Source organism: Capra hircus, chromosome 7 (genome assembly GCF_001704415.2).
Source record: "Capra hircus breed San Clemente chromosome 7, ASM170441v1, whole genome shotgun sequence".
In the NCBI taxonomy this organism is placed as follows: domain Eukaryota; kingdom Metazoa; phylum Chordata; class Mammalia; order Artiodactyla; family Bovidae; genus Capra; species Capra hircus.
In genome coordinates this window covers 103,256,352-103,282,875 of record NC_030814.1, presented here as the reverse complement: position 1 = coordinate 103,282,875, position 26,524 = coordinate 103,256,352, and the positions used below count along the sequence as shown (strand labels likewise).

The 26,524-nt window shown below is 52.5% G+C and overlaps 1 protein-coding gene across 7 annotated transcripts in view; it reads left to right on the top strand.

The window, feature by feature from the left end:
- The window catches only part of UNC13A (unc-13 homolog A), a 66,658-nt gene extending 41,409 nt beyond the window's left edge, over positions 1–25,249 (top strand). For 2 of the 7 annotated variants that reach the window (XM_018051392.1, XM_018051390.1), the window contains 21 exons: positions 38–172; positions 2,075–2,208; positions 3,323–3,408; positions 3,603–3,729; positions 4,426–4,522; positions 4,897–5,040; positions 5,863–5,946; positions 6,495–6,572; positions 6,800–6,888; positions 7,551–7,703; positions 8,841–8,964; positions 9,909–9,914; positions 11,466–11,504; positions 12,616–12,645; positions 14,052–14,108; positions 14,460–14,540; positions 15,641–15,788; positions 16,967–17,023; positions 19,831–19,923; positions 20,635–20,794; positions 22,673–25,249. In XM_018051392.1, coding sequence (XP_017906881.1) covers positions 38–172; positions 2,075–2,208; positions 3,323–3,408; positions 3,603–3,729; positions 4,426–4,522; positions 4,897–5,040; positions 5,863–5,946; positions 6,495–6,572; positions 6,800–6,888; positions 7,551–7,703; positions 8,841–8,964; positions 9,909–9,914; positions 11,466–11,504; positions 12,616–12,645; positions 14,052–14,108; positions 14,460–14,540; positions 15,641–15,788; positions 16,967–17,023; positions 19,831–19,923; positions 20,635–20,794; positions 22,673–22,973 — 2,223 coding nt within the window. In that variant the 3' untranslated portion in view covers positions 22,974–25,249. The remainder of the gene's footprint in view (positions 1–37; positions 173–2,074; positions 2,209–3,322; positions 3,409–3,602; positions 3,730–4,425; positions 4,523–4,896; positions 5,041–5,862; positions 5,947–6,494; positions 6,573–6,799; positions 6,889–7,550; positions 7,704–8,840; positions 8,965–9,908; positions 9,915–11,465; positions 11,505–12,615; positions 12,646–14,051; positions 14,109–14,459; positions 14,541–15,640; positions 15,789–16,966; positions 17,024–19,830; positions 19,924–20,634; positions 20,795–22,672) is intronic. The other 5 variants (XM_018051391.1, XM_018051393.1, XM_018051394.1 and 2 more) reach the window with 5 other exon arrangements.

Below are 26,524 nucleotides of genomic sequence, written 5' to 3'. Positions count from 1 at the left end.
TTTGCACAACCATGCCCTTCTCCCTTTCTCCCTCCAGGTACAAGAACTCCAGAGCCCACCCCGAGCCAGCCAGGTGGTGAAGGACTGTGTGAAAGCCTGCCTCAACTCTACTTATGAGTACATCTTCAACAATTGTCATGAACTGTACAGTCGAGAGTACCAGACTGACCCGGTGAGGACCCCGGATGAGGCAGAAGGGACCAGGGGGCTCTAACTAGACCCTGGTCTGAGTCTTACTTCCCAAGTGATTTAACTCTTCTCATCCTCTGTATCTTCCCCTGTAAAATGGAGTCATAAACCCACACCTCAGGATTGAGGAGGAAATTCAATGAGATGCAAGCTTTAGATAAAGTATAGTTAAGTACTTAGCATCTGGTGCACAGTAGGAGCTCAGTCAGTTTGGTTTTAGGGGCTTCCCAGGTAGCTCAGTGGTAAAGAATCTGCCTGCCAATGCAGGAGCCACAGGAGTCAAAAGTTCAAACCCTGGGTTAGGAAGATCCCCTGGAGGAGGAAATGGCGAACCACTCCAGTATTCTGACCTGGGAAATCCCATGGACGGAGGAGCCTGGCAGGCCACAGTCCATGGGATCACAAAGAACCCGATATGACTGAAGCATCTGAGCACAAACTTAGTTGAGTCTGGCATAGTACAATGTGCCTGCAGTAGAGTCCCTGTTCAAGAAATGTTGAGTTGAATTGAATTTCTTCAGTTCAGTCTTGAACTCAATTTATTTGAGTATTTATTTATTTATTTGAGATCTTTCAACACATTGTTTACACATATAATATCCCAGGATTGTCAATGTGGTCAAGGAGTTTATACTCTATTGGGGGGAAAGTGTATAAATTGGAAATTTACAACCGGAGTTATTAGCGCTGGGATGGAGAAATCACAAGAGGCTGTGGGAGCTGAGCCCTTGCATCAGCTTGGGCTTCTGATAAGAGATAACACATAAGCTGAATTCAGCTCAATTTTCTTTTATTCTGTTTATTTACATTCAGATGACTAGAGTTGAAATCAAGTAGCTCTTAACTGGGTTGGGATGAAGTAGATTAAACTGAGTTTGGTTTAGTTCAATTATTAATATAATAATCAGTTTAGGTCTGTTTATTTCTATTCACTTGACTTAAGTTAAAATTGCTCTAGGCTAATTAAGTGAGCATCACCAAGTTGGACTGAGTTGAGTGAAAATTTATTCATTTCCATTTAGTTTATTTGAAATTGTTCTTGACTGGGTTGAATTGGCTTGAGTTAGGATGAGCTTGACTGTTGGATTAGGTATAGTTGAGTTCAGTTGAGTTGGACGTATTTCAGTTGAGTTTAACTACCAATATTCTCATTTCCATTGATTGACCAAAGTTGGATTGAGTTGGCCTGAGTATGTTGGGCTGAGATAAGTAGGTGAAGTTGGATTGGGTTGACTTGGGTTGAACTGAATTAGATTACTTTAGGTTGGATTGAGTTCAAGTTGATGTATTTCCATTATTTTGATTTAGATTGATGTTGATCTTGGGCCCATTGGTTAGGTTCAATCCAATTGGATTAATCTGAGTTTAATTCAATCCTGTTACGTTTAATTCTATTCATTCGGCATAATTGGCCCTGTTCCACTGAATTAACTCTGAGAACTGCCATCTGTTAAGCTGAGTAGTCCTGGTTTGCATTTATTTTGATTCTGTTCAGTTTAGTGGGCTTGAGTTTGTTCAGCTAAATTCAGTTCCACTTGTTTTTATGAGTCTAATTAAGCTTCGTGAGCTGTGTGGACATGAGCTCTCTCGGGGCCTGTTTTGTCCTTGTTGTTCAGTCGCTAAGTCGTGTTTGACTCTTTTTGACCCCACGGACTGCTGCATGCCAGGCTTCCCCATCCTCCGCTGTCTTCCAGAGTTTGCTCAAACTCATGTCCATTGAGGCCAGTTTACATGAGTTTAATTCCTTTTCAAGAAGACCTCCCACCTGAATCATACACATGTTAATTGGGCCCTTCCTCACTAACCCCCTGCCCCTCAATAATGAACTGTCTGAGCTGCCTACCCCTGAACCCTTTGTGACCAACATCCCCACTGTTCTTTCCAGGCCAAGAAGGGGGAAGTTCCCCCAGAGGAACAGGGCCCCAGCATCAAGAACCTCGACTTCTGGTCCAAGCTGATCACCCTCATAGTGTCCATCATTGAGGAAGACAAAAATTCGTACACTCCCTGCCTCAACCAGTGAGTTCTGTCTGTGTAATTAACTACCCGGAGGTCGTCATCAGTGTGTGTCACGATTTTGAGTCTTGTGTGTAAAGGCAACCCTATCTAATTATATACGAAATGTGTATATGGGGGCAGCTGTGCATGGATGAAATACAGCGTAATTTGCACACAGAATTGTGTGTATGTACACAACCACTGGTCTAGTCAGACATGTATTTTCTATGTGTTGATGTACGTAACAGTGCGTACATGTATATATAATTTTATGTGTCTGTAGGTTCATAAAAACAATAGGGTTGCTCGAGTATTCCCTGTGTGTTATACTCTGCTAAATCTTTTGCATGTACATCGCATTATCTCTTACATGTGTGAATGTAATTTTGTGTGTAGTTGTGGTCCGCGGGTTTAGTTGTTATTTGTGTACAGTTGTATACTTTAGTATGTGATGTGAATTGGGTAATTGTGTATGAATGTGTGCACAGTTTTGGTTTGTGGCTTTACGTGTCTGTAGAATTTTCATCTGCGTTAACTGAGTGAGCTATGGTGTTTTCTTGCTCCCTGAGGTGAATGCTAGAAGGGCTCCTGGCTCTGGAGTGCCAGCATCTCTTGGTTACTCAAATATTAAGTTCAGAGCAGGGATTTTGGATGAATGGACCGAAGGGTGGACAGATGAAGGGATGTATGGACAGGTGAATGGAGATGGATAGATGAACAGATGGGTATACAGACAGGTGGATGAATGGATGGGTGGATGAATAGATGGATGGACAGATGGCTGGATGGAGAAGCAGATGGATGAATAGATTGGCGGGCGGACGGTTGGGCGAGTAAAAGAATGAAGACAGGAAGAGATGAGTGGTGAGACGGGGGATGGGTGAAGAGACAGATGGGTGGGTGGATGGATGGGTAGAGAGATGGATGAGTGGGGTAACGAATGCACGGAGGGATGGGTAGGTGGAGGCTCAGAGGGAAGCAGGCCTCAGTGCAGAGTCACTTAGCAAGTCAGTGGCTATGCGTGAACTTGAATCCAGACCCCTTGCCTGTCCCACACTACCCTGTAGGACTGGGAAGGCCAAGCAGCCTGTCTGCCTCTGTCTGCCAAGGTTTCATACTTCATGACCTTCACTAGGTTTCCCCAGGAGCTGAACGTGGGTAAAATCAGCGCTGAAGTGATGTGGAATCTGTTTGCCCAGGATATGAAGTATGCAATGGAGGGTGAGTGCCCCCCACCCCGACATCTCCCAGCCTGGAAGCAGCGGTTAGCTGTGCCTCAGTGTCCGCCCTAAGGTTGTGAGTTCCCTGGTCCCTTGTATTGGAGGTCTGACCTCAGTGGTGGCCAGAGTGGGCACTGCCAAAGCAGAGAGCGGTAGACACCTCCGGCTAAGTTGCCCCCTTGCTTTTCCCACCAGAGCACGATAAGCATCGCCTGTGCAAGAGTGCCGACTACATGAACCTCCACTTCAAGGTCAAATGGCTCTACAATGAGTATGTGGCTGAGCTGCCTGCCTTTAAGGACCGAGTGCCCGAGTATCCTGCGTAAGTCCCCTGTCCTGAGCCCAAGCCAGAACTGTAGTGCTGACAGCTAGACTGAAGTCCCAGATGGGAGAGTTGACGTCCTCTGAGTTCCCTGGGCATCAGATAGCGAGACTGAGGTCCCGGGCAGGAGAGTTGACCTCCTCAGAGCTTCCTGGGCATCAGGGGGGCACAGGTGGGGTACAATCCCAGTGTTCTCCATTCTCAGCTGTTGAACTATGGACTTCTCTAGCCAGACAGTTAATGATCAGAAGATCCAGGAACCATGCTGAGCAGTCCCACTTGTCCTTTCTCCTTTAATCCTTTTGCCAATTCTATGAGATAGGAGTATTGTCATTTCTACTTTGAGGATAAAATACTGAAAGATTTGTCCAAGGTGATGCCCAGTTAGTGACAGAGCCAGGATTTGACCTCAGGACGTTTGACTCTTGGGCTGTGTTGGAGAGTGGGATGGTCACCATTTACCAGGACCTACTGTGTGCTGTATCAGGATCTCAGAGAATAAATCCACTTGCCCAAAGGCAGTTTACCCACCAGGATCCACATGTCTGGGCCTTGCTCTGACAATGGTCATTCAGTCCATTTCAAGGGTGAAGTAGAAGGGGAGCTGGGGAGTGGCCACCCAGGCCATAGGTGAGTCTGAGCAGAGGATTAGGGAGACAAGAGATGGTAGGGCCCCATCTTGGCTGTCCATTCCAGGTGGTTTGAGCCCTTTGTCATCCAGTGGCTGGACGAGAACGAGGAAGTGTCCCGAGATTTCTTGCATGGAGCCCTGGAGAGAGACAAGAAGGATGGGGTAAGAAAAGTGATCTGCCACCAAGCTTCCAGTCTGCCCACAGTGGCCTCACAACTTCTGGGGTCCATTGAGATCCAATCTGGGGGCAAAACTGCCCTTGGGATGAGGCCAGTCTCTGGAAAACATGTCCATCGCTGTCTTGTTCACAGTGTTGATGGGTCTTTTGTTCCTCTGTCAAATGAATGAGAGGTTATCAAGCCTGACCCATCCCCCTGCGTCCACCTCTGAGTCCTGGCTCTGAGTTCACCTTGCCCACTCTCCATCTCACTGTCATCCCAGGACATTCTGGTTCTCCCTGTAAAGCAGGAGGGTTGGACTGCGGAGACTGTCTGGCTCTGACCTCTCTCCTCCCTCCATCCTCCCTTCTGATGCAGTTCCAGCAGACTTCAGAGCATGCCCTGTTCTCCTGCTCCGTGGTGGATGTCTTCTCCCAGCTCAACCAGAGCTTTGAGATCATCAAGAAACTCGAGTGTCCTGACCCCCAGATTGTGGGGCACTACATGAGGCGCTTTGCCAAGGTTTGGGGTGTGGATGGGGTCCAGGTGGGGGATGGAATAGGGTCAAAGTTGGGGTTGGTGTTGAGGTGGGATTGAGGTCAAGGTTGGGGTTGTTGAAATCACTGGTATTAAGGTAGGGGTTGATGCCCTTGTTGGGATTGGTCATGCCATAGACATTGGAGTTATGGTTGGAGTTTGGGGTTGGGATTTGAGGTTGGAGGCTGGGTTGAGGTTATTGAGATTGAAGTTGAAGTTGAAGTTGGGATCAGGGTTTGGGTTGAGAGTTTGAGGTTGGGGTTGATGTCAGGGTCATAGTTAATGTTGGAGATGAATTCAGACCTGGGGTCAGGGTTAGTGGTGAGATTGAGATTTGGGTTAGTTTTGGGGTTACTATTAGGACTGGGACTCAATCAAACATTGAGTTTGGAGTGAGTACTGGGCTTTATATAGAATGTGAGCAGGTGTTGAGGTGAGTTTGAAGGTTGGGGCCATTGACCTGGGGTTGAAGTTCAGTTGGATTGACTTTAACCTGGGGTAAAGTTGAGGATTGTAGATAGGAATTGGGATTCAATTTGGGACTGAGTTATGCTTGTGCTTGGGGTTAGGTTAATATGACTGTTGGGTTGCTCTGAAGAGGAGCTATGTCTGTGTGAAACAATCATCTTCATTGGTGATGTCTCCCCTTCATCATGATGGTCATCCTGGGTGGAGAATTCGCCCAGCCCGGTGGTCCGTCTTAGGTGCTAGTAGGGATTCAGGTTCATCCCTGATCTCACTCATGGTTCTTGCTGGGCCCATCTAAGCCCAGCCCCTTGTCTCACCCACCCTCTGTGTTCCCCCCAGACCATCAGTAATGTGCTCCTCCAGTATGCAGACATCATCTCCAAGGACTTCGCTTCCTACTGCTCCAAGGAGAAGGAGAAAGTGGTGACCTGCGGGGGCCCCTGTCCTCTTTCCCCCAACCCCATTCTGTACCCCCAGAGCATCCTTCCCCGGGCTCTGATACCTGTGTCTGCATGTATATCCGACTGTGTGTGCGTGTCTCTGTCTCTGGCTGTGTGAGTCCAGGGGGATCTGCAGGGGAGGGGACACTCTTCAATGTGCCATCGTCTGGTTGTTGTGAATGAAGTGTGTATGTGAGCTTACAAAGCTTTGAGCCCATGTAGAAGAATGCTGGTGTGTGACAGGAGCTCCCCTTTCTGCTACTCCCAGAGGTCCAGCCCTTCTGGACTCACCAGGTCCAGCCTACCCAGAGGGGAGGTTCTCCTTCCCCATCTTCATCTCTAGAGATTCCCCCAGGACTCCCGGGGACCTGATCCCAAATGCTGTCTTCCATGCTCAGATGACCTTATGGGACCCCAGCTTCCTCCAGACACAGACCCTGTAACCATCTGAGGTCCCTGGCCATGGCAGGGTGGGGGAGGCCCTGGGGGGAGGTCCTGAGCCCTGACTCCCCCCTCTTTTCCCATCTGCAGCCCTGCATCCTCATGAACAACACTCAGCAGCTGAGAGTTCAGCTGGAGAAGATGTTCGAAGCCATGGGAGGGAAGGAGGTGAGCCAGGGTCTGGGCGGGGTCACTATCGTCCCCATGTCCCCACAGGCCCCAGAGTTCATACCTGATGAATTCCAGCTCAGCGACTTCATCAGACCCAAACAAGCAGCTTAACTGCCTGAGCCTCAGTTTCCTCTCCAGCTCCTTTCCCCTGAATTGGATGGGAAAATGCCCCTTCCGTGTGGATGCCCTATGAGCCTGACCTGATGTTCCTTCTCCCTCCTCAGCTGGATGCCGAGGCCAGTGACATCTTGAAGGAGCTACAGGTGAAACTCAACAACGTCTTGGATGAGCTCAGCCGGGTGTTTGCTACCAGGTGGGGGCATCTCCAGAGCTGGGAGCAGAAGGGAGGGGACAGCCCCCAGCCTGGGGCATCTGGAGACTCAGCAGATGTAGTGGCGAAGACCTCAGGCCCTTAGGAGCTATACAAAGCTGAGTTCAAGCCTAGATTCCCTGCTTACTACTGTGTGGCCTTGGGTGAGTTGTTTAATTTCTCTGAATGTCAGTTTACCCATCTATAAAGTGGGGATGATGATAACAATGTGAAAGTGTTGATCACTCAGTCGTGTCCGACTCTTTGTGACCCCATGGACTGTAGCCCGCCAGGCTCCTCTGTCCACGGAATTCTCCAGGCAGGAATACTGGAGTGGGTTGCCATTCCCTTCTCTAGGGGCTCTTCCTGACCAAGGGATTGAACCCAGGTCTCCTGCATTGCGAGCAGATTCTTTACTGTCTGAGCCACCAGGGAAGCTCAGATGGTAAAGATGATTAACAGTAGTACCTGAGTAGGACCATGTGATGAAATACACAACACAAGGAAATATCTTAGCCTGATGCCCAGTTCTGCTGTTAAACCCCACTCCTGTTATATGCCGTGGCTCTCTGATGCTGGTGATAAAAGGTCCACAGATCAGCCTCATCCTGCCCTTCCAGAGGCCAGGAAAATCTAATCTGAGGTTCTCCTCTCTGTGTCCCCAGCTTCCAGCCGCACATTGAAGACTGTGTCAAGCAGATGGGTGACATCCTCAGCCAGGTGAAAGGCACAGGCAATGTGCCAGCCAGTGCCTGCAGCAGCGTGGCCCAGGATGCTGACAATGTGCTACAACCCATCATGGACCTGCTGGATAGCAAGTGAGCCAGGCTGGGTGCCCTGGGGCCACAGGGAGGGCTCTCGAGTGGGGCCTCATTAACCTTGGGGCTGGCCTGGAGAGGATACTCAGGGCATGCTTGCTGGGTGGTGGTTGAATGGTTTGGACGGGCGGGTGAGCAGAGGCATGAAGAGATGCAAAGATTGGGTTAATGGGTTAATGATTGGAAGGATCAGTGGGTCAATATTTGTATGGATGAAGAGGACACGAGGGATGGATGGGTGGATGGATGAGTAGATTAAAAGAAAAATGCTTAGAAAGTTGTATGGAGAGTATATGGATAAAAGGGTGGATGGATAGATTGGATAAGATGGAGAGCTGGGTAAGTATCTGGATGGATGAATAACTGTTTGGAGGATAGGTATACGGATGTATGGGTGGGAGGATGGAAGAAAGGAAAGCAGGGAGGTAGGGAAAAGTGATGCTTGCTGTTGTTCAGTCACTAAGTCATGTCCAACTCTTCGCGACCTCATGGACTGCAGCATGCCAGGCCTCCCTGTCCTTTACCATCTCCCAGAGTTTGCACAAATTCATGTCCATTGAGTCATTTCACTTTCACTTCTTTTTTTTTTTTTTTTCCCAAAAAATTGATAGTGGAAGCATTAGGGTTGGGGGAAGGATGATTTGGTGGAGGGTGGCTAAGTTGTTGGAAGGATCATGATGGACTGCCCTCTGTCAGCCCCATATAGCCAGTCATGAACTCTGTCGTTTTCCCTCTCAAGGTTGTCCCCCTCCCTAGCAGTCCCTTCTTCTCCTGAGCATGGGCCCAGCCCCATCATAGCCCCTTGTCTCCAACCTTCCTGTTCTAGTTCATCCCTCACTCTATTCGTTCAAATAGAAAAACCTGGCTCTCTCTCTTGAACACTCCACAGCTCCCCCATTGCCCTCATGCTAAGGCCCAGGCCTGCCTCCTAGATTTTGAGGCTCCTTCCCAGTCTCGCTCCTGCTGCTCTGTCCAGCTATCATTCACTCTTCCCCCCGTGCATCACACACTGTAACCCCATCAGACCCTCTTGCATGTCCATGGCATGCCTTCCCACCTTGCCCATGTAGTGAGGGGAAGGGATTCCTCAGCTTGGGACCATCTAGGCCCTTTCTCAGACCTATCCCTTGCCCCCAGCCTGACTCTCTTTGCCAAAATCTGTGAGAAGACGGTGCTGAAGCGGGTGCTGAAGGAGTTATGGAAGCTGGTCATGAACACCATGGAGAAGACCATCGTCCTGCCACCCCTCACTGACCAGACGGTGAGGCCTGCAGGGGGCCAGAGGGGACACCTGGGCCACCTCCTCTGGGAGAGCCCAGAGAGCTTGATGTCAAAGGCACTGGGGGCTTAGAGGTCATCCAGGCACAAGGGCCATTTGAGGGTCCACCAGAAGGTCAGTGGGACCTTTCAGAAATCAGAGAGGTCACACATGGGTGAAAAGTCATAAAAGGGTCAAAAGGTCATTCAGGGGTCATTTAAGGGTCAGAGAGGTCAAGTCTAGGGGATATGGGGTCATAGGAGGAACAAGTGATTATTTAAAGGTCAGAGATTACCCAGAAAATAGATCAGCTTGGGCATCAGGCCATCCATGGGTCACAGAGGTTATAGGGGTCAGTGGTTCATCAGAGGGCTGTGGAGGTCACGAGGCAAGTAAAGGAGATACCCAGATTTCAATGCTCAGAGGCCAATAGAACAGAGTTCCAGGAGGTCAACCAGAGGTTATAGAGAGCACGGAAGTTAACAGAGGTCAAGCAGAGGTCCGTGGTCATCTGGAGACCCGGACGATGCTTCTGGGAGTCTTCTGGGCACAGCCCAGGGATAGTGATCAGTCAGGTTGCTGGGTAGGGGTGGAGGGATTGTCATCTTCAGAGGGGTGTGGCTGGGTGTGTCTTCCCCTGGAGAGGTGTCAGAGCCTAAGGACAGTGAGGGCATGTGGTTAATGGCACAGCTTAGAGCGGGAGGAAGTTTCTGGGTGGATGAGGGAGGCTTGGGAGGGGCGGCGGGGGCAACCGAGAGGCAGTGATGGTGGGGGAAGCTGGGGACCTCTAGCTGCCCGCCCGCCCCCCTCCTCCCCTGGACTGGGCTGGGCTGGGACACGGGGTCAGCCCTTTGGTGCCGTCTCCGCCCCCTCCCTGGCTTTTCCGGGAGACTCACGGTGACTTATTCCCCCTTCCCCCACCGCCCCGCCCCCATCACGGCTGACAGATGATCGTAAGTAGAGGCCCCTCTGTCCGTCTGTCTGTCCGTCCGCTCTGTGTCTGGACTCGGCCCACCGCGTGGCTGCACCCCGCCCCAGCGCCCCCTCCTCACCTACTGGCCCCCCACCCACTGTCCCACCTTCCGCCTAGATGTGCCTGTGTCTGTCTGGGGCGGGGCATGGGGAGGGCGGGGCCGGGAGGGAGGGAGGCCACGCCCCACCCCGCCCAATTAGAAGTACGGAGGAGGGGCCTTCCGCCTTCCAAAACCGGGGTCCACCGCCTTCACATCTGCTCTCATGATTGTTAGAATCCACCCTTACTGCCATGCTGAGACGCCACCAGGATATCTGGGTCTCTCCCTGAAGCTAAAAGAATGTTCAAAGTCAGTGGAACTTCTCTGACCTCCCTTTTCCACTCTGAACTGTTAGTAACCGTACGAACTACACCCTCACCACCCCGGTTCCCAAAGCTAGCGTATCAGGCAGACCGCACCATCACCGCTGCCCACCCGACTCCCTCCACACGTGCTAACACACAGGAATCCCAGACAGGCACCCAGGTGGGGACAATGTTGTGACTTCTTGGTGTCAGGCAGACTTGGCATCAAATCTCAGCCCAGCCGTTTTCTCTGTGACCTTGGGCAGTCACTTCACCTCCCAACCTCCATTTCCTTGTCTGGGGGGCGGGGCGGGGCGGGGAAAGAGGTTAATTGTAGCAGCTCTCTGAGTGTTGTTTTCAGAACCAAGTAGGATGATGTGTTCAAGTGCTCAACTCAGTGACCGAGGCAGAGCTCGCTACGTTAGAGCTAATATTATTGGTGGTGGTGGTAGTGTGTAGACACATAAAAGGACAGAGATCAGTTAGAACCGCTCTGGAGTCCTCTTTTTGGGCAAGACGAGGCTCTTATAAAGTTCAAAGTTTTGTCGAAAACTTGCTCGGGCTCACCTCACTTGTTGTGGCTGCAGTCTGACTGTAACCACGCGGTGGCAGCCTATCCAACTACAGACAGTGTGTCTGTGGGTAGAGGGCTAAGGGAATGTACATTTGTTGAGGATTTCCTGTATTCCAGACCTCACGGCTATTGTTTCAGCTCACCTTCATGACACGTGTTTGAGTGAGATAGATATTATTCCATTTTACAGATGAGGAAAGTTGAGGCTCAGAGAGGAAGAGTCACCTGGTTAAAACCACATAGCAAATATATGCCAGGATTCAAATTCAGGTCTTTCTGAACATGGAGCCATTTACTTTCCTGTTGACTCAAAAACCAAGAGCCTCATATATACAGTAAATATAAATGGATTATATTTTGGCAGTGACTTCTCTCTCTCTCTGGCTCTGTATTGCTATTTCTCCTTCTCTCTCTCTTTCCTGCCTCTCTGGCTCTCACACCTTTTGAGTCAGTCATTAAGGCACACACATTATCCCCCAGCAACTCTGTCATCAGCCCACTGTGCAGTGAAGATGTCCTTTACTTCCTATCCCCATGAGTGTGTTTTCTCACCCTGGGTTCCCACCCCACACAGCTTGCTAGGCTGATCACCCTGTGACATTGTCTCTGCAGGGCACCCTCTTGAGAAAGCATGGCAAGGGATTAGAAAAGGTAATGAGGGCCTCGCCTGTGCTGAGGCCCAGACTCTGCTGTGGCTGCGCGCGCGTGTGTGTGTGTCCATTTGCATGGGCAGGGAGGCCAGCTGGGGGTTCATGGGTAGGAGGTGGGCTCCCTAACCAAGTCCCACAAAACTAGGAGTCAGAAACAAAGTGGATCCCCAGGGACATGGCTTGGAGCGTGTGTGTGTGCACACACAGCCCCTGTCCTCTCACAACAGTGCCCAAAGGGCTAACCCCAGTCCTGGGCTCAGCTGAAATTCTTTGGCCTCTGGAAGGGCCCAGACACTGGACTGCCCTGGACTGAGACATGTTTCGTTCATTCTAATGGGTGTTTGTTGTAAGGAGATGGGAGCTGTGGTAATACATGAACAGTTTCCCTTGCTGTGCACTCATACAGGAGCTATCATGCCTCTGTGCACACAAGGTGTGTCTCCACTTCATGAAGAGAGGTTGTAGGGCTTCCAACTCACCCACCCAGCCCTTTGGAGGGCATATGTGTCCAGTATATTCAGGCACTCTGTGCGTTATGTGCATCCCTGTGGGGGTGGAGAGTGTGTGGGTTTATGTGTGTGATTGTACACATGTGGGCAAGTGTTTAGTAGTACATGTGTGTATCTTAGCTCTTGAGTTCTGCATGTGTATGTATCTTTGTACGTTGATCCAGGTGTATGTGTACGTAAACTTTCATACCCGTGGATATGCCTGGGTGTGTGTCTGTGTTTTGTGTGAACTTGTGATACTTGTGTTAGTATGTTTCTTTTAGAGTCAGGCTGCTGGGGTAAGGCCTTGGGAGTTGAGGAAGGAGAGACCCCAAGCTCTGTCTCTTTTTCCCCCCCTCCCCAAGGCACCCCATCTTGGGGCAGGCTGACTGTGGGATTGGGTACCTGTCCCCAGGCTGATTCTAGTCTCCTGGCAGTTCAGAGTCTGACCCTGAATCCCCACCAGGAGCTGAGGGGAGGTGCCTAGCTGGGGAGGGGGTCCAGCATTGGACCCAGAACCTGGGAGGGAGCTTGTGGGCTGTGTGATGAGGGGGGCAGGAAACCCCACTGAATATCTTCTCAGCAGCAACCCAAACTCTGACCCTCACCTGATTCTCTCCACAGGGCAGGGTGAAATTGCCAAGCCACTCAGATGTAAGACCGGCCTCTCACTGTCTGTCTGGCTCCCACCCTCACCCCTTGCTCCCCAACCCCACCCGTGCCTCTTTCCACTTCTGTGATCCGTGCCGTCTGGGGGTGTACTGTGACCCTGTCTGTCGGTCTCTTCTTCCTCTGTCTGTCTGGCTTGCTCGTGAGGGGTGGCAGGGGTGGGTGGCAAGTGGGGAGGAGGGTGTGGCAGGGGAAACCGAGGCCCAGCCTGGGCTCCCGAGTAACTGTGCCTTGTGACAGCCTCGGGGAATCACAGACAAGGACTGAAAAGAGTAGCTACAGCCAGGATGATAATTAATGCTGATACCACTAGCGGCAGGGTGACTGGATCCCACTGGCCAGCTTGGAAAAGCATCAGTGTGATTCCAAATATCCCAGCTGAAAATGGCCCTCCTCCCTGCTTAGCCTTGCCCAGGACTCCCAGGCCACCCCAGGACTCTAACCTCAATGATACTCAGCCCCACCCACCACCATCCCCTAAGCTAGTGTAGGTGCCCCTAGCGGCCAGGGGAGGAAACTGAGGCCCAGAGAGGGCTTGAGACGTGTCTCAGTTCACTCGGCATCATGATGAGGGGTGAGAGACAGGATATATAGCTTCCAGGCCAGGGCCCCGTCTCCCCTAGCGCTGCCCATGACCTTGATAACCGAGTAGTAATAACTGTGAACACTGAACAAAGACATGTTTAGTCCCAGCTAAGCCACAAATGGAATAGGATTTCCTCCATCGGAGATGGGAAAACTGAGGCTCAGAGAGGTTCAATGACTTGCCCAGGACCACACAGCAGAGCTGGGATTTGAACCCAGGCCCACCTGGCCCATCGGAGCCATAACCAGGATGTCATCTTGCTGATGTCTGTTTTGGGGAGGAATGGGAGATGGGTCCAGAGGTGGGTGTTAAGGGGGAGGATTCTTTCTTTAAAAGTTCAGGTTAACATTCCCCTACCCACCCCCTCTGATTACTGGGGAAGTTTTCCCACAGAGGGAGCGGGCCCATGGTGGGTGGTAGGTTTCACCAGAGTCCGTCCTGTGGTTTCCTCAAGGCTCCGTGGCCCCGGGGCTGGCAAGCCCCACTCATACCCAAAAACATCAAGTTGCCCTCCCGCTGCCCTGTTTCCTTCTCTGTGCCATAAACCTGGGGCCATGGTGGAGGTGGGAGGATGGGTAGTGCCCCCCACAGGACTGAGATTTCTGGGGACAAGGTCACCATCTCCTCCTCAGCACTTTCTGGGGGTTCCAAACATCTGTCCCCAGGGCGCAACCTGGGAACAAGGTTGTCCAGAGCCTTTGGACAAGAACCAAGGTGGCGTCCAGGGCTAGGGTGTCAGTGGGGGCTTGGGCACTGGGCAGGAGGGCCCCACGCTCACCGGGGTTATGTCGGTTATTACCCACAGGGAACCCAGATGATCTTCAATGCAGCCAAGGAGCTGGGTCAGCTATCTAAACTCAAGGTGAGGCCAGGGGTGGGGGGCTTCCTGGGGAAGAGGTCTGAGAATAGTGGCGTGCTTTGCAGGCTCAAAGGACAGAAACCCTATTCAGAATGGCTTAAGCACAATGTATTTGCTCAGTGTATTGTAAGGTTCAGCTTCAGATACAGCTTGATCAAGAGGAAAAATAATTATTCAGCAAATGTGTATTGAGCACGTATCATGTGTCAGCCACATGCTAGGCACTGAGAGCACAGTGATGAAAGACCCACTTGTCCAGCTCCTTGGAGCTTAGCGAAGATGAGACCCATACATAGGCAGATCTCCAGGGAAGAGTTTGCACTGCCCACCTGGCCCCTCTCTTCATCCATCCAGGACCACATGGTACGAGAAGAAGCCAAGAGCTTGACCCCGAAGCAGTGTGCAGTTGTTGAGCTGGCCCTGGACACTATCAAGGTGAGAGGCCCCTCCCCTGCCCATCCCAGGTGGGGCAAGCAGAGGATGTGGCTAGTGTGGACATGAATCTAGGCTGCAGCCCACCTTAATCCATTCCATTTATAAACACTCCCTGATCACCTTTCTTTGTCAGTTCCCAGCTGGCTGAGGGCAGACCCCTGTGGACATCCCCAGCTCTGTTGGGTCAGGACAGGGTTTTGGAAAGGATGGGAGAGTCCATGGAGGGCTTTCTGGAAGACAGCAGATGGGAGGTGGAGTTTGAAGAATAGAAATTCACAAGGCAAAACAAATAGAGCATTCTTAGGCAGGGAACCAGCCCTTCCAAGAACATGGAGACATGAAAGGGAGCTGTGGTTTCCATGAAATAAAAAGTGTGAAGACTACTCTTGTAGAAGGAAATGTTTTGTTGAAATGGAGAATTACAGCAAAATATGGTTGGCGACATATTAAGGAGGGGTGGTTAAGGAAAACCCTTTGAAAACTTAAAGAAAGACAGGGAGCCAGCCATGGCAAAATGGAAAATTAGGGGTGGGGACTGGGAGGACCTTCTCACCAGCAAACAGAGAAAGTGCAAAGGCCCTGAGGTGAGAGAAGACTTTGGGAAAGAAGGTTAGGAGATTGCAGGTTAGAGCTGCAAAGGGCCTGGGAGGGGGTGCAAGACATGGGTGTTACTGAGGGTGCTGGTAGCCCACCTGTGGGTTTGGGGCAGGGTAAGGGTGGGAGTAGCAGGACCTGTTTTTTTTGTTGGTTTGAATATTTATTTATTTGGGTGTGTTGGGTCTTCCTTGCGGCTCACGGGGTCTGAGATCTTCAGGGCAGCATTCGGGATCTTCAGTTACAGCAGTGAACTCTCAGTTGCAGCATGTAGGATCTAGTTCCCTGACCAGGGATTAAAACCACACCCCTTGCATTGGGAGCGCAGGGTCTTGGCCACTGGACCACCAGGGAAGTCCTGGGCCCTGGGTGTTCTGAAGACCCGCCCGGTCAACCCACCCATCACAGAAGAGGGCAGCAGAGTAGGGGAGGGGCGTTGGGGCTGCCCAGCCCGAAAGGCAGGTCAAAGGTCTGAGCCTGACCTCTCTCCACCCTGCTCCCCACAGCAATACTTCCATGCAGGTGGCGTGGGCCTCAAGAAAACTTTCCTGGAGAAGAGCCCAGACCTGCAGTCCCTGCGCTATGCCCTGTCCCTCTACACGCAGGCCACCGACCTGCTCATCAAGACATTCGTGCAGACGCAGTCGGCCCAGGGTAAGGAGCCGCTGGTTAGCGCGAAGAAAATCCCGCCTTCCCTAGGGGCAACCCAGCCCCAAGCCCCTGCGTGGCAGTCGCCTTGGACTCACCTCTGTGACGTCACGATCCTGGGAAGAATTGACAGCTCCAGGGCGCACGTGAGCTCCATGATGTCACCGGGCCAATGAATTATCTACAGCTTGTAGGAGCGGGACCTCTGACGTCAGTGGGCCAGGAGGGAATGCATCTCCTGGGAAAACCCATGACGTCAGGGGGTCAGGATGTAATTGAACTCTGTAGAGCGGGACCTCTGTCCGCAAGGACCAAGGAGTGATTGACAGCTGCTAGGGGCGGGACCTCGACTCCTTGGTTCCAGAGAGTGGTTGATAGCTTTAGGGGAGGGGCTTGTGACGGCGGAGACAGTGATTGACATCCCTGGCAGGGGCGGGATCTCTGACATCACGTGGCCAAGGAATGATTGGCAGTTCCGGGGGAGGGACCTCTGGAATAATGGTTGAAAGTACTCTGGAAGGGACGTCTGTACTGTCGGGGGCTAAGAAGTGACAGCGCCAGAGATGGGAGGGACGCCGACCTGGAGGGGGCGGACGGAGAGGGAGTTCTTATTTCTCAAATTCTCTCTTTCTCTTTCTTCTCTTGCCTCTGTCTCCTGTCCATCTCTGAGTTCGCACACAGCAGCTGGGGCTGGGGGGCAGGACTCCAGGGTCCTACTTCCCCTCCCTGGGGACCCTCCTTTTCAAAATTGGCCCTAAGAGTGCAGACACGGGCGAGAAGGTTGGCCGCTAACCCAGGCTTAGTACCGGCAGTGGAAGAGGAGGCTGGGGTGAGGGGAGCTAAACCCTGCGGCCACCAGCTGCCCCCTTCCCCCCGAGTCAGCCCAGGGCTTAGGGCCCTCCCTGGGCGTCGGGCCTCTGCGCTCAGCTTCGTGCCCAGCCCACGCTGCTGCTTTTAGTGTTCCTGGTGTCCCCCCGGAGCGGGAGGCTGTCTGTCTGTCCGTCTGCAGCTGACGTTTCTCTCTCTCTTGTTTCTCCTCCCTCTCACTCGCCGCCCCCTCTCCGCGCCTACCCTGCTCCTCGCCACGCACACTCGCCCTCCATCCTCGCCTCTCTCTCGCTCGCTCGTCTTTCCCCTCCCTCTTCCCTCCCCTCCTTTCTCCACCTCCCCACTCCCGTGATTAGTCCATGGTGGAAAAGGGACTAGGTTTACCCTTAGTGAAGACATTTATCCTGAGAAGGGTACGTGCTTCCGCCGCCCGCCCGCCCGCGCCCGGTGCCGGGTGCCTGCACCCCTCCTGGCCCGGCTAGTAAAAGGCCCGTCCTTCCGCCTCCCAGGCCTGCGGGGCCTCGCCCAGGCCCGACTGGCTTCAGGGGTGCCTAGGCGGACCAGGGGGAAGGACGGCTTGCTGGTTCCATGTGGGGAAGGAGTAGCGATTCGAGTTGGAATCCGTTTCTCCCTAGGTGCTGCTCTTAACCCAAATCCCGGGTCCCCCAGACAGGCGCTTGCCCATCTCAGATTCCAGCTGTGCCACTCCGTGGGTGGGCACCTCCCGCAACCGGCTGCCTCCTTGAGCCTCAGTTTTCTCATCTGTAAAATGAGAACAGTCAAGGACCCTAATTCATAAGATTATTTTTAGCACTAGATGAATTAAATTTAGAGCAGTTCTTGACATGTACTAGCTGGCAGCAATTGTTAGTTGTATTATTATTGTTATTTTTATTTATGTCACTTTTATGAGCAAAGAAAACGAGCATTTTTCAGGCTCTAACTCTGAGCTAGCCTTTGTGCCAAGCATTTCTCGGTATTCTAGAAGACATTCCTTTAGGTTGCCCCTCAGGGTGATCCGTTATTCCATAGATGAGGAAGCTGTCTCAAAGGAGATTAAGCCCCTTGCCCAAGGAACCTTCCCCTCAAGGGGGCCTGGGATTGGGGGAGTGGGGGTGGGGTTGGGACAAGCACAGAGAGGCCTGGAAAGACACTTCCCCTTGGAGCCAGCAAACCCTGGGATGGGGGCGCCCAGCACTGCCCCCCTCCCCCTTCTTACTAGCTTTGGCCGTGATCTGACCCCTCACCCCACCCACCACTGTCCGACTCTCCCCTGGCACCTCTCAGTCTGGCCGGGATTGAGCTTGCTATGAAGCATCAGCCTGGGGTGGGGGTTGGGGGGGGTGAGGCTGAGCATGTGACTGGTTGGGGGAAGTGGGGTGGGAGCCTGAGATGACAAGGAAGGCAGCCTGGGGTGGGTGGCAAAGATGAGGGGGTGCACACCCCAATACTGGGGCAATGGGGGACTTCTGCCCCCTGAGCCTTGGTCACTAACTGCACAGAGCCAGGTAACCTGATCAACCTTGGACTGACCCATTCTCCTACCCCACCCCACCCAACTTTCCCCCTGTTCCTCCCCCCATGCATGGGGTGCTCCAGGCGTGGTAAGCTTCCTGAGGGGCAGGGGAGGGGCCTGGTGGAGGTGCTGGCGGTCACAGGTCCCCAGGCCCCACAGGATGCCCTTCCCAAGAGTCACAGAGGGTTGGGGACAGAAGCTTCTGAACTGCTCATTGAATGATCCCCATCAGAATCAATCAATCAGGATGCTTGTCATGGCTGAAACTGAAAAGTTCCTTACCTTAATTCAGGCAGACTAGAGAATTTGTGAGCCTGTAACTGAAAGCCTAAGGATTGATTTGCCATCTGGACCTAGAGTCTCCAACAATGCCATTGGTCATTGGTCTCTGTTGAGACCTCTGTGGGATGAGCTCTCCCTTCACTGGGCCACCAGACTCTTTCCTAAGAGTTACAACAAAAGTCCTGGGGCCAGTTCCTATTGGCCCATATTGGGTCACATGACCATCCCTGAGCCAATCACTGAAGCCATGGGCAGCCCTGGTTCATTTAGCCATTCCTAAAGTGCGAGATGGAGCTACAATGTCTGAGGTGAGGTAGGGACATGCCTCAGTGGAAACTTGAGATGGTCCATTGGAAAAGGAATGGGAGAGAAAATAAAAAATATCTCTACAAGATGTCACTTCAGCAGAATTGAGAATTCTGGGTCATGTTGTCACAGAGTGTTAGAGGAGGATGAGAATGGAGGGAGATGAGGAGGGGTAATAGTGAGGATATATCAGGAGTGACTGCAGGTCACAGAAAGGACTCTGATTATTTCAGAGTGAAATGAGAGCCTTGGAAGGGTTTTGAGCAGAGGAGGGATACAGTCTGACTTAGGATTTCTCTGGCTGTGTACTGAAAGAAGCTGAGTGGGAAGTGTCGGGAGACACAGTAGAGACTACTACAACAGTTTAGAGTGGCCTAGTTGGCCCTGGGAGGACAACTGTTGGCCGAGCTCCGGTCACATGACCATCCCTGAGCCAATCACTGCAGCCATGGCCGGAGAATGCTCTGATTGGGCACCTGTGGTTCATTTAGCCATACCCGAAGTGTGAGATGGAGCCACATGGTTGATGGGGACTGAACCAGGATGGAGGCTGTGGAGATGGGCCAGAGTCTGGATGTATTCTGAAGGCAGACCTGGCAGTATCTTCCACCATATCAGTACTTAGCGAGGAAGTGAAAACAAAAAAGGGGCTAAGGACTGAGGTATAGGTGCCGCTACAGTTTGAAGGTCAACAGAGGAATGGGAAATGGAAAAAGAGAGGGAGAAGGAGAGACTAACTGTAAGATGAGAACTTGAAACGTGTAGCCTTGTTGCAGCCAAGAGGAGAAACTGAGGCACAGTAGGCCAGATGTGTCAGATGCTGCCAAGATGGTGTGAAAGATGAAGACTGAGTCTGATGACAGGGAATGAAGAAGAGGACGTCAGGCTCAGAGAAGTTACGAGATGTGCCTGAGATCACACAACAAAGTAGTGAAAGGCCAAGGATTCCCGGCCTCCTTATGAGCACCCATCTTCCCAGCCTGCCCTCAGTGCCAACCTGTCATGGCTGATGACCTGATGCCGCCAGCATATGGTGGGTGGGAGGCAGTCCATGTCCTTTCTGGTGGGTGGGAAAGAATGAAGCTCATGCCAAGTATTCTCCCCTGCCCCGCCCAGGCTCGGGTGTGGAAGACCCTGTGGGTGAAGTCTCCGTCCACGTAGAGCTCTTCACTCATCCAGGAACTGGGGAACACAAGGTCACAGTGAAAGGTGAGTAGCCTGAGGTGGGAGGGAGAGTGCCTCAGCCAAGATGCACTAGATTCTAAGACTGAAACCAAACTCAAACAGGCTTAAGGAAGAATTTTTTTTTTTAATTTAAAAAAATGCCTTCATAAAACTGAAATGTTCAGAAGTATCCACCTTCAGGCACAGCTGGGTCAAGAGGTACAAAGAGTGTTACAGGACTCATTCCACTTTCTCTTCCAGCTCTGCTTTCCTGCTGTGGGCTTTAATTTTCTAGTTAGAACACAGATTGGTCTGTTTTATCCAAGACCTAAAATAACAATGGCTTAAACAAGATATTATTAGATGGAATGAATCTTACTCTGGGGTAACTCCAAGAACAATCAGCCCAGAACTGACGTGGGGGCTTCACAGTGTTGGGGATCCAGGCTCCAAACATCTTTTGCTGTATTTTTATCCCTAATGTGTTTTCTTCCTCTATAGGGTCCCAAAGAACTCAGCCCCCATCAGCTTCTCAGTCTGCAGCTAGGGGAAAGAGAAAATATAGGGCATTCTCCCTGCCTTTGGGGCATTCCCCTGCTGAAAGCTGTTTGCATCACTTCCTCATACATCTAATTGGCGTGGTCATATTTAGCTACAGAAGCATGCTGGGAAATGTAATCTTTCAGCCAGGCTTCGAAAACCACAGCTATGTACTGGGGAACCCTAAGTAGTCTTACCTTTTAATTCCCCCAACAGTGGTGGCTGCCAATGATCTCAAGTGGCAGACTTCTGGCATTTTCCGGCCATTCATCGAGGTCAACATCATTGGGCCCCAGCTCAGTGACAAGAAACGCAAGTTTGCGACCAAATCCAAGAACAACAGCTGGGCCCCCAAGTACAATGAGAGCTTTCAGTTGTAAGTCTGGGATGCTTTGGGGAGCATGGCTAGGGGACATGACCCGGTATGAACCTCAGGGGCCAGTAGGTGGGAGGGATGTCTGGTGCACCATGGTTTCTGGGATCAGGAACAGGAGGGATCACATCGTAAGTGGGGATGGTGGGAAAGGAGGCACCTTAGTGCAGGAGTGACACCAGGATGGGGGTCAGCACCTTGGGGGACACACAGGCCAGGGTCGGGGACAGTGAGTATGATATGATAGCATAGTGAAGGCTCATGAAGGGGAGAAGATGTCTGGCCAGAAGGAACATATTGACCTGGGGCATTTCTGGGGCTAAAACTTCTGGTCCAAGAGGCATGGGTGGTCATGATGAGGCAAGAAACCTGGGGCTGAGGGACTGACGGGCATAGGGGTGGACCTCCCGGAGTCAGCAATGAGCTTTGTTGGTGCTATTGGGATAGGTCATCTGGAGAAGTCTGCTCTGGGGGACAAGATTGGAATGTGGCTTGGTCCAGGGCATGGGGATACGTGTCATGTGGGTAGGACTGAGATCACATCCAGATGGGGCTTCGCAACAAGCAAGAGTAATCTTGGTCAGGGGCGTCAGGGACCTAGAGGGGTGGATGATTTATAGGGAACATAAATAAGTCTGATCAAGGTATACCTGGGGTGAGGGTGAGGGTTGGCAGATCTTTGGATCATATGTAAGCCCCACTGGGTAACAGGGGAGGTGTTCTTGGGGGACAGAGTGCAGCAGGGTAAGGGGGCATCAGAGCTGAAGGGGGGGTCCCTGGAGGGACAGGAGCCTGGCCAATCCTATCAGAGAAGAGCTCCTGGTCAGAGGACTTTGGAAATGTAGGTCACCTAAAGCAATACCTGGGAACAAGAGCACCACCATAAGTAGGGGCAGATATCTCCTGGGGGTGGGCCCAAGTAGTTGAGGGCTAGGAATGCGGCCTGGGAAGGAGATGCAAGGGATCAGTGCCAGTGTAGCCAGAAAGAAGAGAGTTCTTAACTAGCCAGCATCAGGGCAGGACCCAGCTGCAGGAACTCTGTAACCTGGAGGAGGGGGAAGAGTGCTAGAGTGGGTAGTCACTCATGGTGCGACATCAGGGCAGGGTTATATGGAGAGGGCATCTTGGGGGTAAGAAGAGTAGGCTAGGGAGCGTGGGGGAGGGGCCAGGTCAAGGGGAGATCTTGGGTTCAGATGGGAGCCTGGTAAAGGGTCTTCTGGGTGCCACCTCTGGGTCAAGGTGGTGGAGGCAGCGGTTCAGCCGGCTGTGGGTGTGGGCGCTGGTATCACGGGGTGGGAACATGGCGCTCTTGGGGTGAGGATGTGGCTTGGCTGGGGGCTGGGAGTAGTTTCATGGGGGTGTCCTTGAGTGAGAAGTGAGAGAAGGAAGGGTGGAGAGAATGGGCAAGGATTATGCTAGGGAGAGGAGTTGTCAGCTGATGTGGCCGTGGCCCAGCATGGGGTTGTGAGGCAAGACACCTGGGGCAGGGGCAGAGCCAGGCTTATTCTCTTGGAAGGCTATGAAAATCAGTTCAGTTCAGTCACCCAGTCGTGTCGGACTCTGCGACCCCATGGACTGCAGCACGCCAGGCTTCCCTGTCCATCACCAACTCCTGGAGCTTACTCAAACTCATGTCCATCGAGTTGATGATGCCATCCAACCATCTCATCTTCTGTTGTCCCCTTCTCCTCCTGCCTTCAATCTTTCCCAGCCTCAGGGTCTTTTCCAATGAGTCAGTTCTTCGCACCAGGTTATGAAAATAGGATCACTCAATATGGGCGTGGCCCAGCCTCGGAATGCCCGGGTGAGGGAGGAGGAGTCGCCGGTGGGGTTGGCTGGCCAGGAGGGCGAGACCTGTCCTCACTCTCCGCCCTCCCGCAGCACGCTGAGCGCTGACACAGGCCCTGAGTGCTACGAGCTGCAGGTGTGCGTCAAGGACTACTGCTTCGCGCGCGAGGACCGTACGGTGGGGCTGGCCGTGCTGCAGCTGCGCGAGCTGGTCCAGCGCGGGAGCGCCGCCTGCTGGTTGCCGCTTGGCCGCCGCATCCACATGGACGACACGGGCCTCACGGTGCTGCGCATCCTGTCGCAACGCAGCAATGACGAGGTGGCTAAGGAATTCGTCAAGCTCAAGTCGGACACGCGCTCCGCCGAGGAAGGCGGTGCCGGGCCTGCCCCCTAGTGCGGTGCACGCAGGCAGGCACCATTGCGCCTGCGCAGAGCGCGCAGGGCGGGGCGGTGCCTGCGCGCTTGGACCTCCCTGAGGGCGAGTCTCCGGGCTCTGAACGGAAGGCGTCCCGCCTTTGCGCCTTTGATTTAGTTTCCCATTCTGGGGAAAGGTGAATGGCAGCGCCCCGCCCCCTCAGGAGGCCTTGCGCCAGGGCAAGAGGAAGGAAGAAGCCACATCCCCCCTACTTGAGGCCACTCCCCAGCGTCTAGGGGCTTTTCGAGCTGTAATGGGAGGAAAACCAGCCCCTACAGAGGAGGCCAGGTCCCAGAGCTGTGTTAGCTGGACTCCCTGCCTCCTGCCCCCTGGAAAAGCCATAAGATGGGTCCCAACCTTTGGGGCCCAAGACCAATTTGCCAAGTATGGAACTCTCAGCTCCCTTGAGGGGCGGGCCTTGGGCAAGGGGCAGGGTTTCCTGGCGCGCCCCCTGGGGTGGTGTGGGGACTGGAGGGGCTAGGGTGGTGGTTAGAGAGCCCCCCGACCAAGGTGGACCAGAGTCCCTTTTGATGTTTGTGCAAAAAATAAACAGGGAAGGAGAGAGGATGGGATTTCAAAAGCACATGCGCTCTTGGGCGCCCAGACCCGGCCAAGGGGTCTGCTCTGGGACATCCACGCTGCCCCAGCTTCCCTACGGGGTTTTGCCTTCCTCTTTCCCCCCCACATATCCAGTCCTTATATCATAGAGTTCAATCCACTCATTTGACAGATGGTAAAACCGGGGCCCAGAGAGCTGCTTAAGATAATGCCGAGGGTTCCAGTACCACATCCCCTCCCCATTCTCTTTGGCCTGTGTGCCCCTTTGAAGGGTGAGCTGAGATTGGATAAGCCGATACAGCTCCCCATTGCTGCTAACCCCCCTCAGGGGACTGCCCCCAATCCTTAAAGAGGTGGGGGTTCAGGGCCAAGTCCCCCAGTGCCCCCTTCCACCTCTGGCTGCCAAGCAAAACCCCTGCCTTCACTGCTTTCCATTGGGACGCCGGGGTTAGATACCTGAGAACTCTTGATCTCCCACCAAAATAGAGTGAAGGTTTGGGATTTCCTGGACCCAGTCCCCTGCCCCAACCACTTCTTCCTCCCCTAGAATGCTCGAGTCAGGAAAGAATGGAAAGGGACCAGAAACTTGAGGGGTGTGTGTGTATGTGTGTGTGTGAGTGAATATACAAATTTGCTGGGGAGCTTACTCCCCCCAAATTTCATTCATTCATTTAAACACACAGGCCACAGGATACCTCAGGTGGCGCCTCTAGCTGCCTGAAACACTTCCTCCACCAGGGATTTTGGGGCAGTTTGGCCAAATTTCTCCATTTTAGTTCACACAGGCATTTTGGGAGCTGTTTTGGGAAAGTTTGGCATGGCTTGTCTTTGCTCAGGATCTGCTTTTTCACATTGGACCAGTATGTGTATGCTGTGGGTTTTTTCCCCACCAGACTGATAAATACAGGATTGTGCTGTACTAGGGAAAAATTTAAACAGAGGGATGAGAAGAGAGTTAACTGGGCTCCTGGAGTGATGGGGGCTACCTCAGAGGGGGAAGGGATTTCTGTGGAGGTGAAAAGTGTAAAGGAACCACCCATTGGAGAGAAAAGAGCTCCAGGCAGAGGGAACTTCGGATGCAAAGGCTTGGAAGTGGGCTGACTTGAAGCATAGCCAGGTCAGGTGGCTGGAGCTGAGTCAACCAATGGGGTGGTAGGGGATGCTGATGAGGTTGGGAAGGCCTGCCGAGGTCTCAGACCAGGTGGGATCTGGTATAAAGCCCTGAGGAGTTTTGATTTTACCCTAGAGGCTTGGGAGGCCCCAGGAGATTTTAAATCTGGGAAGAGTCTGGATTTCAGGTTTTGACTCTCCCTCTGGCTACCTCATGAAGAATAGACTGATGTGGTGGTGGGGGTGGGAGGGAGGACAAGATGCTTTCAGGACACTGAAATTAATTCTTGGAAAGATTTTGGAGGATATATTTAAAACTATGCCTTAGATGAGCCCCAGGGCCCCTTGGTACAGATGTCCTGATTGTGCACTGCCCAGGGGTTGAGCATCTCTAAGGAGGCCATGTGCAAACTAAGGGTTGTATATTTATGGTAATGGTTTCCCCATCTGTGAACAAGAGTTTGGATGAAGCCGCTGTTATTTCTAATTTACCTGGAAGTATTTTTGTGTCCCCTAAATTCCCTGGTGGCTCAGACTGTAAAGAATCCACCTGCAATGCGGGAGACCCGGGCTCGATCCCTGGGTTGGGAAAATCCCTTGGAGAAGGGAATGGCTACCCAGTCTAGTATTCTTGCCTGGGAAATCCCATGGACTGTAGCCCACGAGGCTCCTCTGTCCATGGGGTCACAAAGAGTCGGACATGACTAAGCGTTTTGAGCGTGTGTAAATTCAGGCAGTTTCAGGTGACTAATGGTTCGGAATTAGAGGTTAGGATGAAAGTTCTCATTCAGGATGGTGGGGCAGGAGGGCCCCTCCACCCCAGAGGCAACAGACAGGCTGGAGGTGTCTTGCGGGGAACTTGAAGTCTCTGTTATGAGGCCCAAAAGGGAAATTTGAACTTCAGACCATCCAAGAGGTGGAGGTGGGCTGGATGGCTGACTTGGAGATGAAGAGAGGAACAACATCCCAAGGGGAGTTAATCTGTGATTTGGAGTAGGCTCTGAAAGACTTCTTGAATGACTGGCAGAAAAGGGCAGGGGGAGCTGAGCTTCTGCCAGACAAAGCCAAGATGTTTCCCAAACACTTTTTGGGAGGTGCTCTGGTCTAAGGGTGTGTGAGTGAGTGAGAGTATGTATGTGTGTGTGTGTGGATGTGTGTGTGTGTGTGTAGGGTTCCCCAGCACCGGCCCAGGCACATGGAGGGAGCCTCAGGGAGTATTTGTCAAATGACGTTTTCTGACTCCCAGGCTAAAACTGTTCGGGAAATTTTCTCTTGCTTCTTTCCCCCAGAGAACTCATAGTCGTTTCTCAAAACTCATCACAAATACTCCCTTCTGTGGAAAACCTCCGACCCCCTCAGGACTTCCCCAGCCAGTGTCCCTCCTCTGTCTGCCCCTCCCGCAGCCTCTGTCTCTGATGCCATGGAGCTGAGGGTATCTGTGAAAGGCACTCTTTCCCCCCAAGAGGGGCTCTGAAGCCCCCTCAAGAGCCCCAATTTCAGTGAGCAAAGGCTGGGCCCGGGGAGGGGGATGTCAGGGAGGGGGTTCTAACTGAATTATGTCTCAGGCAGGGAGTTCTGTGTGTGCCCACACATTCACGTGTGTCTGTCCATACCAACCTTCCCCTCCCACACAGATCTAGGCACCCAGGAGGTATTCCCAGCAGACTGGCTGAGCCACAGGGCAAAGAGTAAAGAGAGGACAGAGGGGACTGGAAGTGTTTGAAATCAGAACATCCCTCTATGGGAACGACAAGGCTCAGAGAGGAGCAGAGGGCCACCCAGCATTGGACGATACCTTTGGGCTTCCACCATTTCACCTGGGGTGCCCGGGGCTCTGAGCACAAGTGGGGTCCTGGCATTGC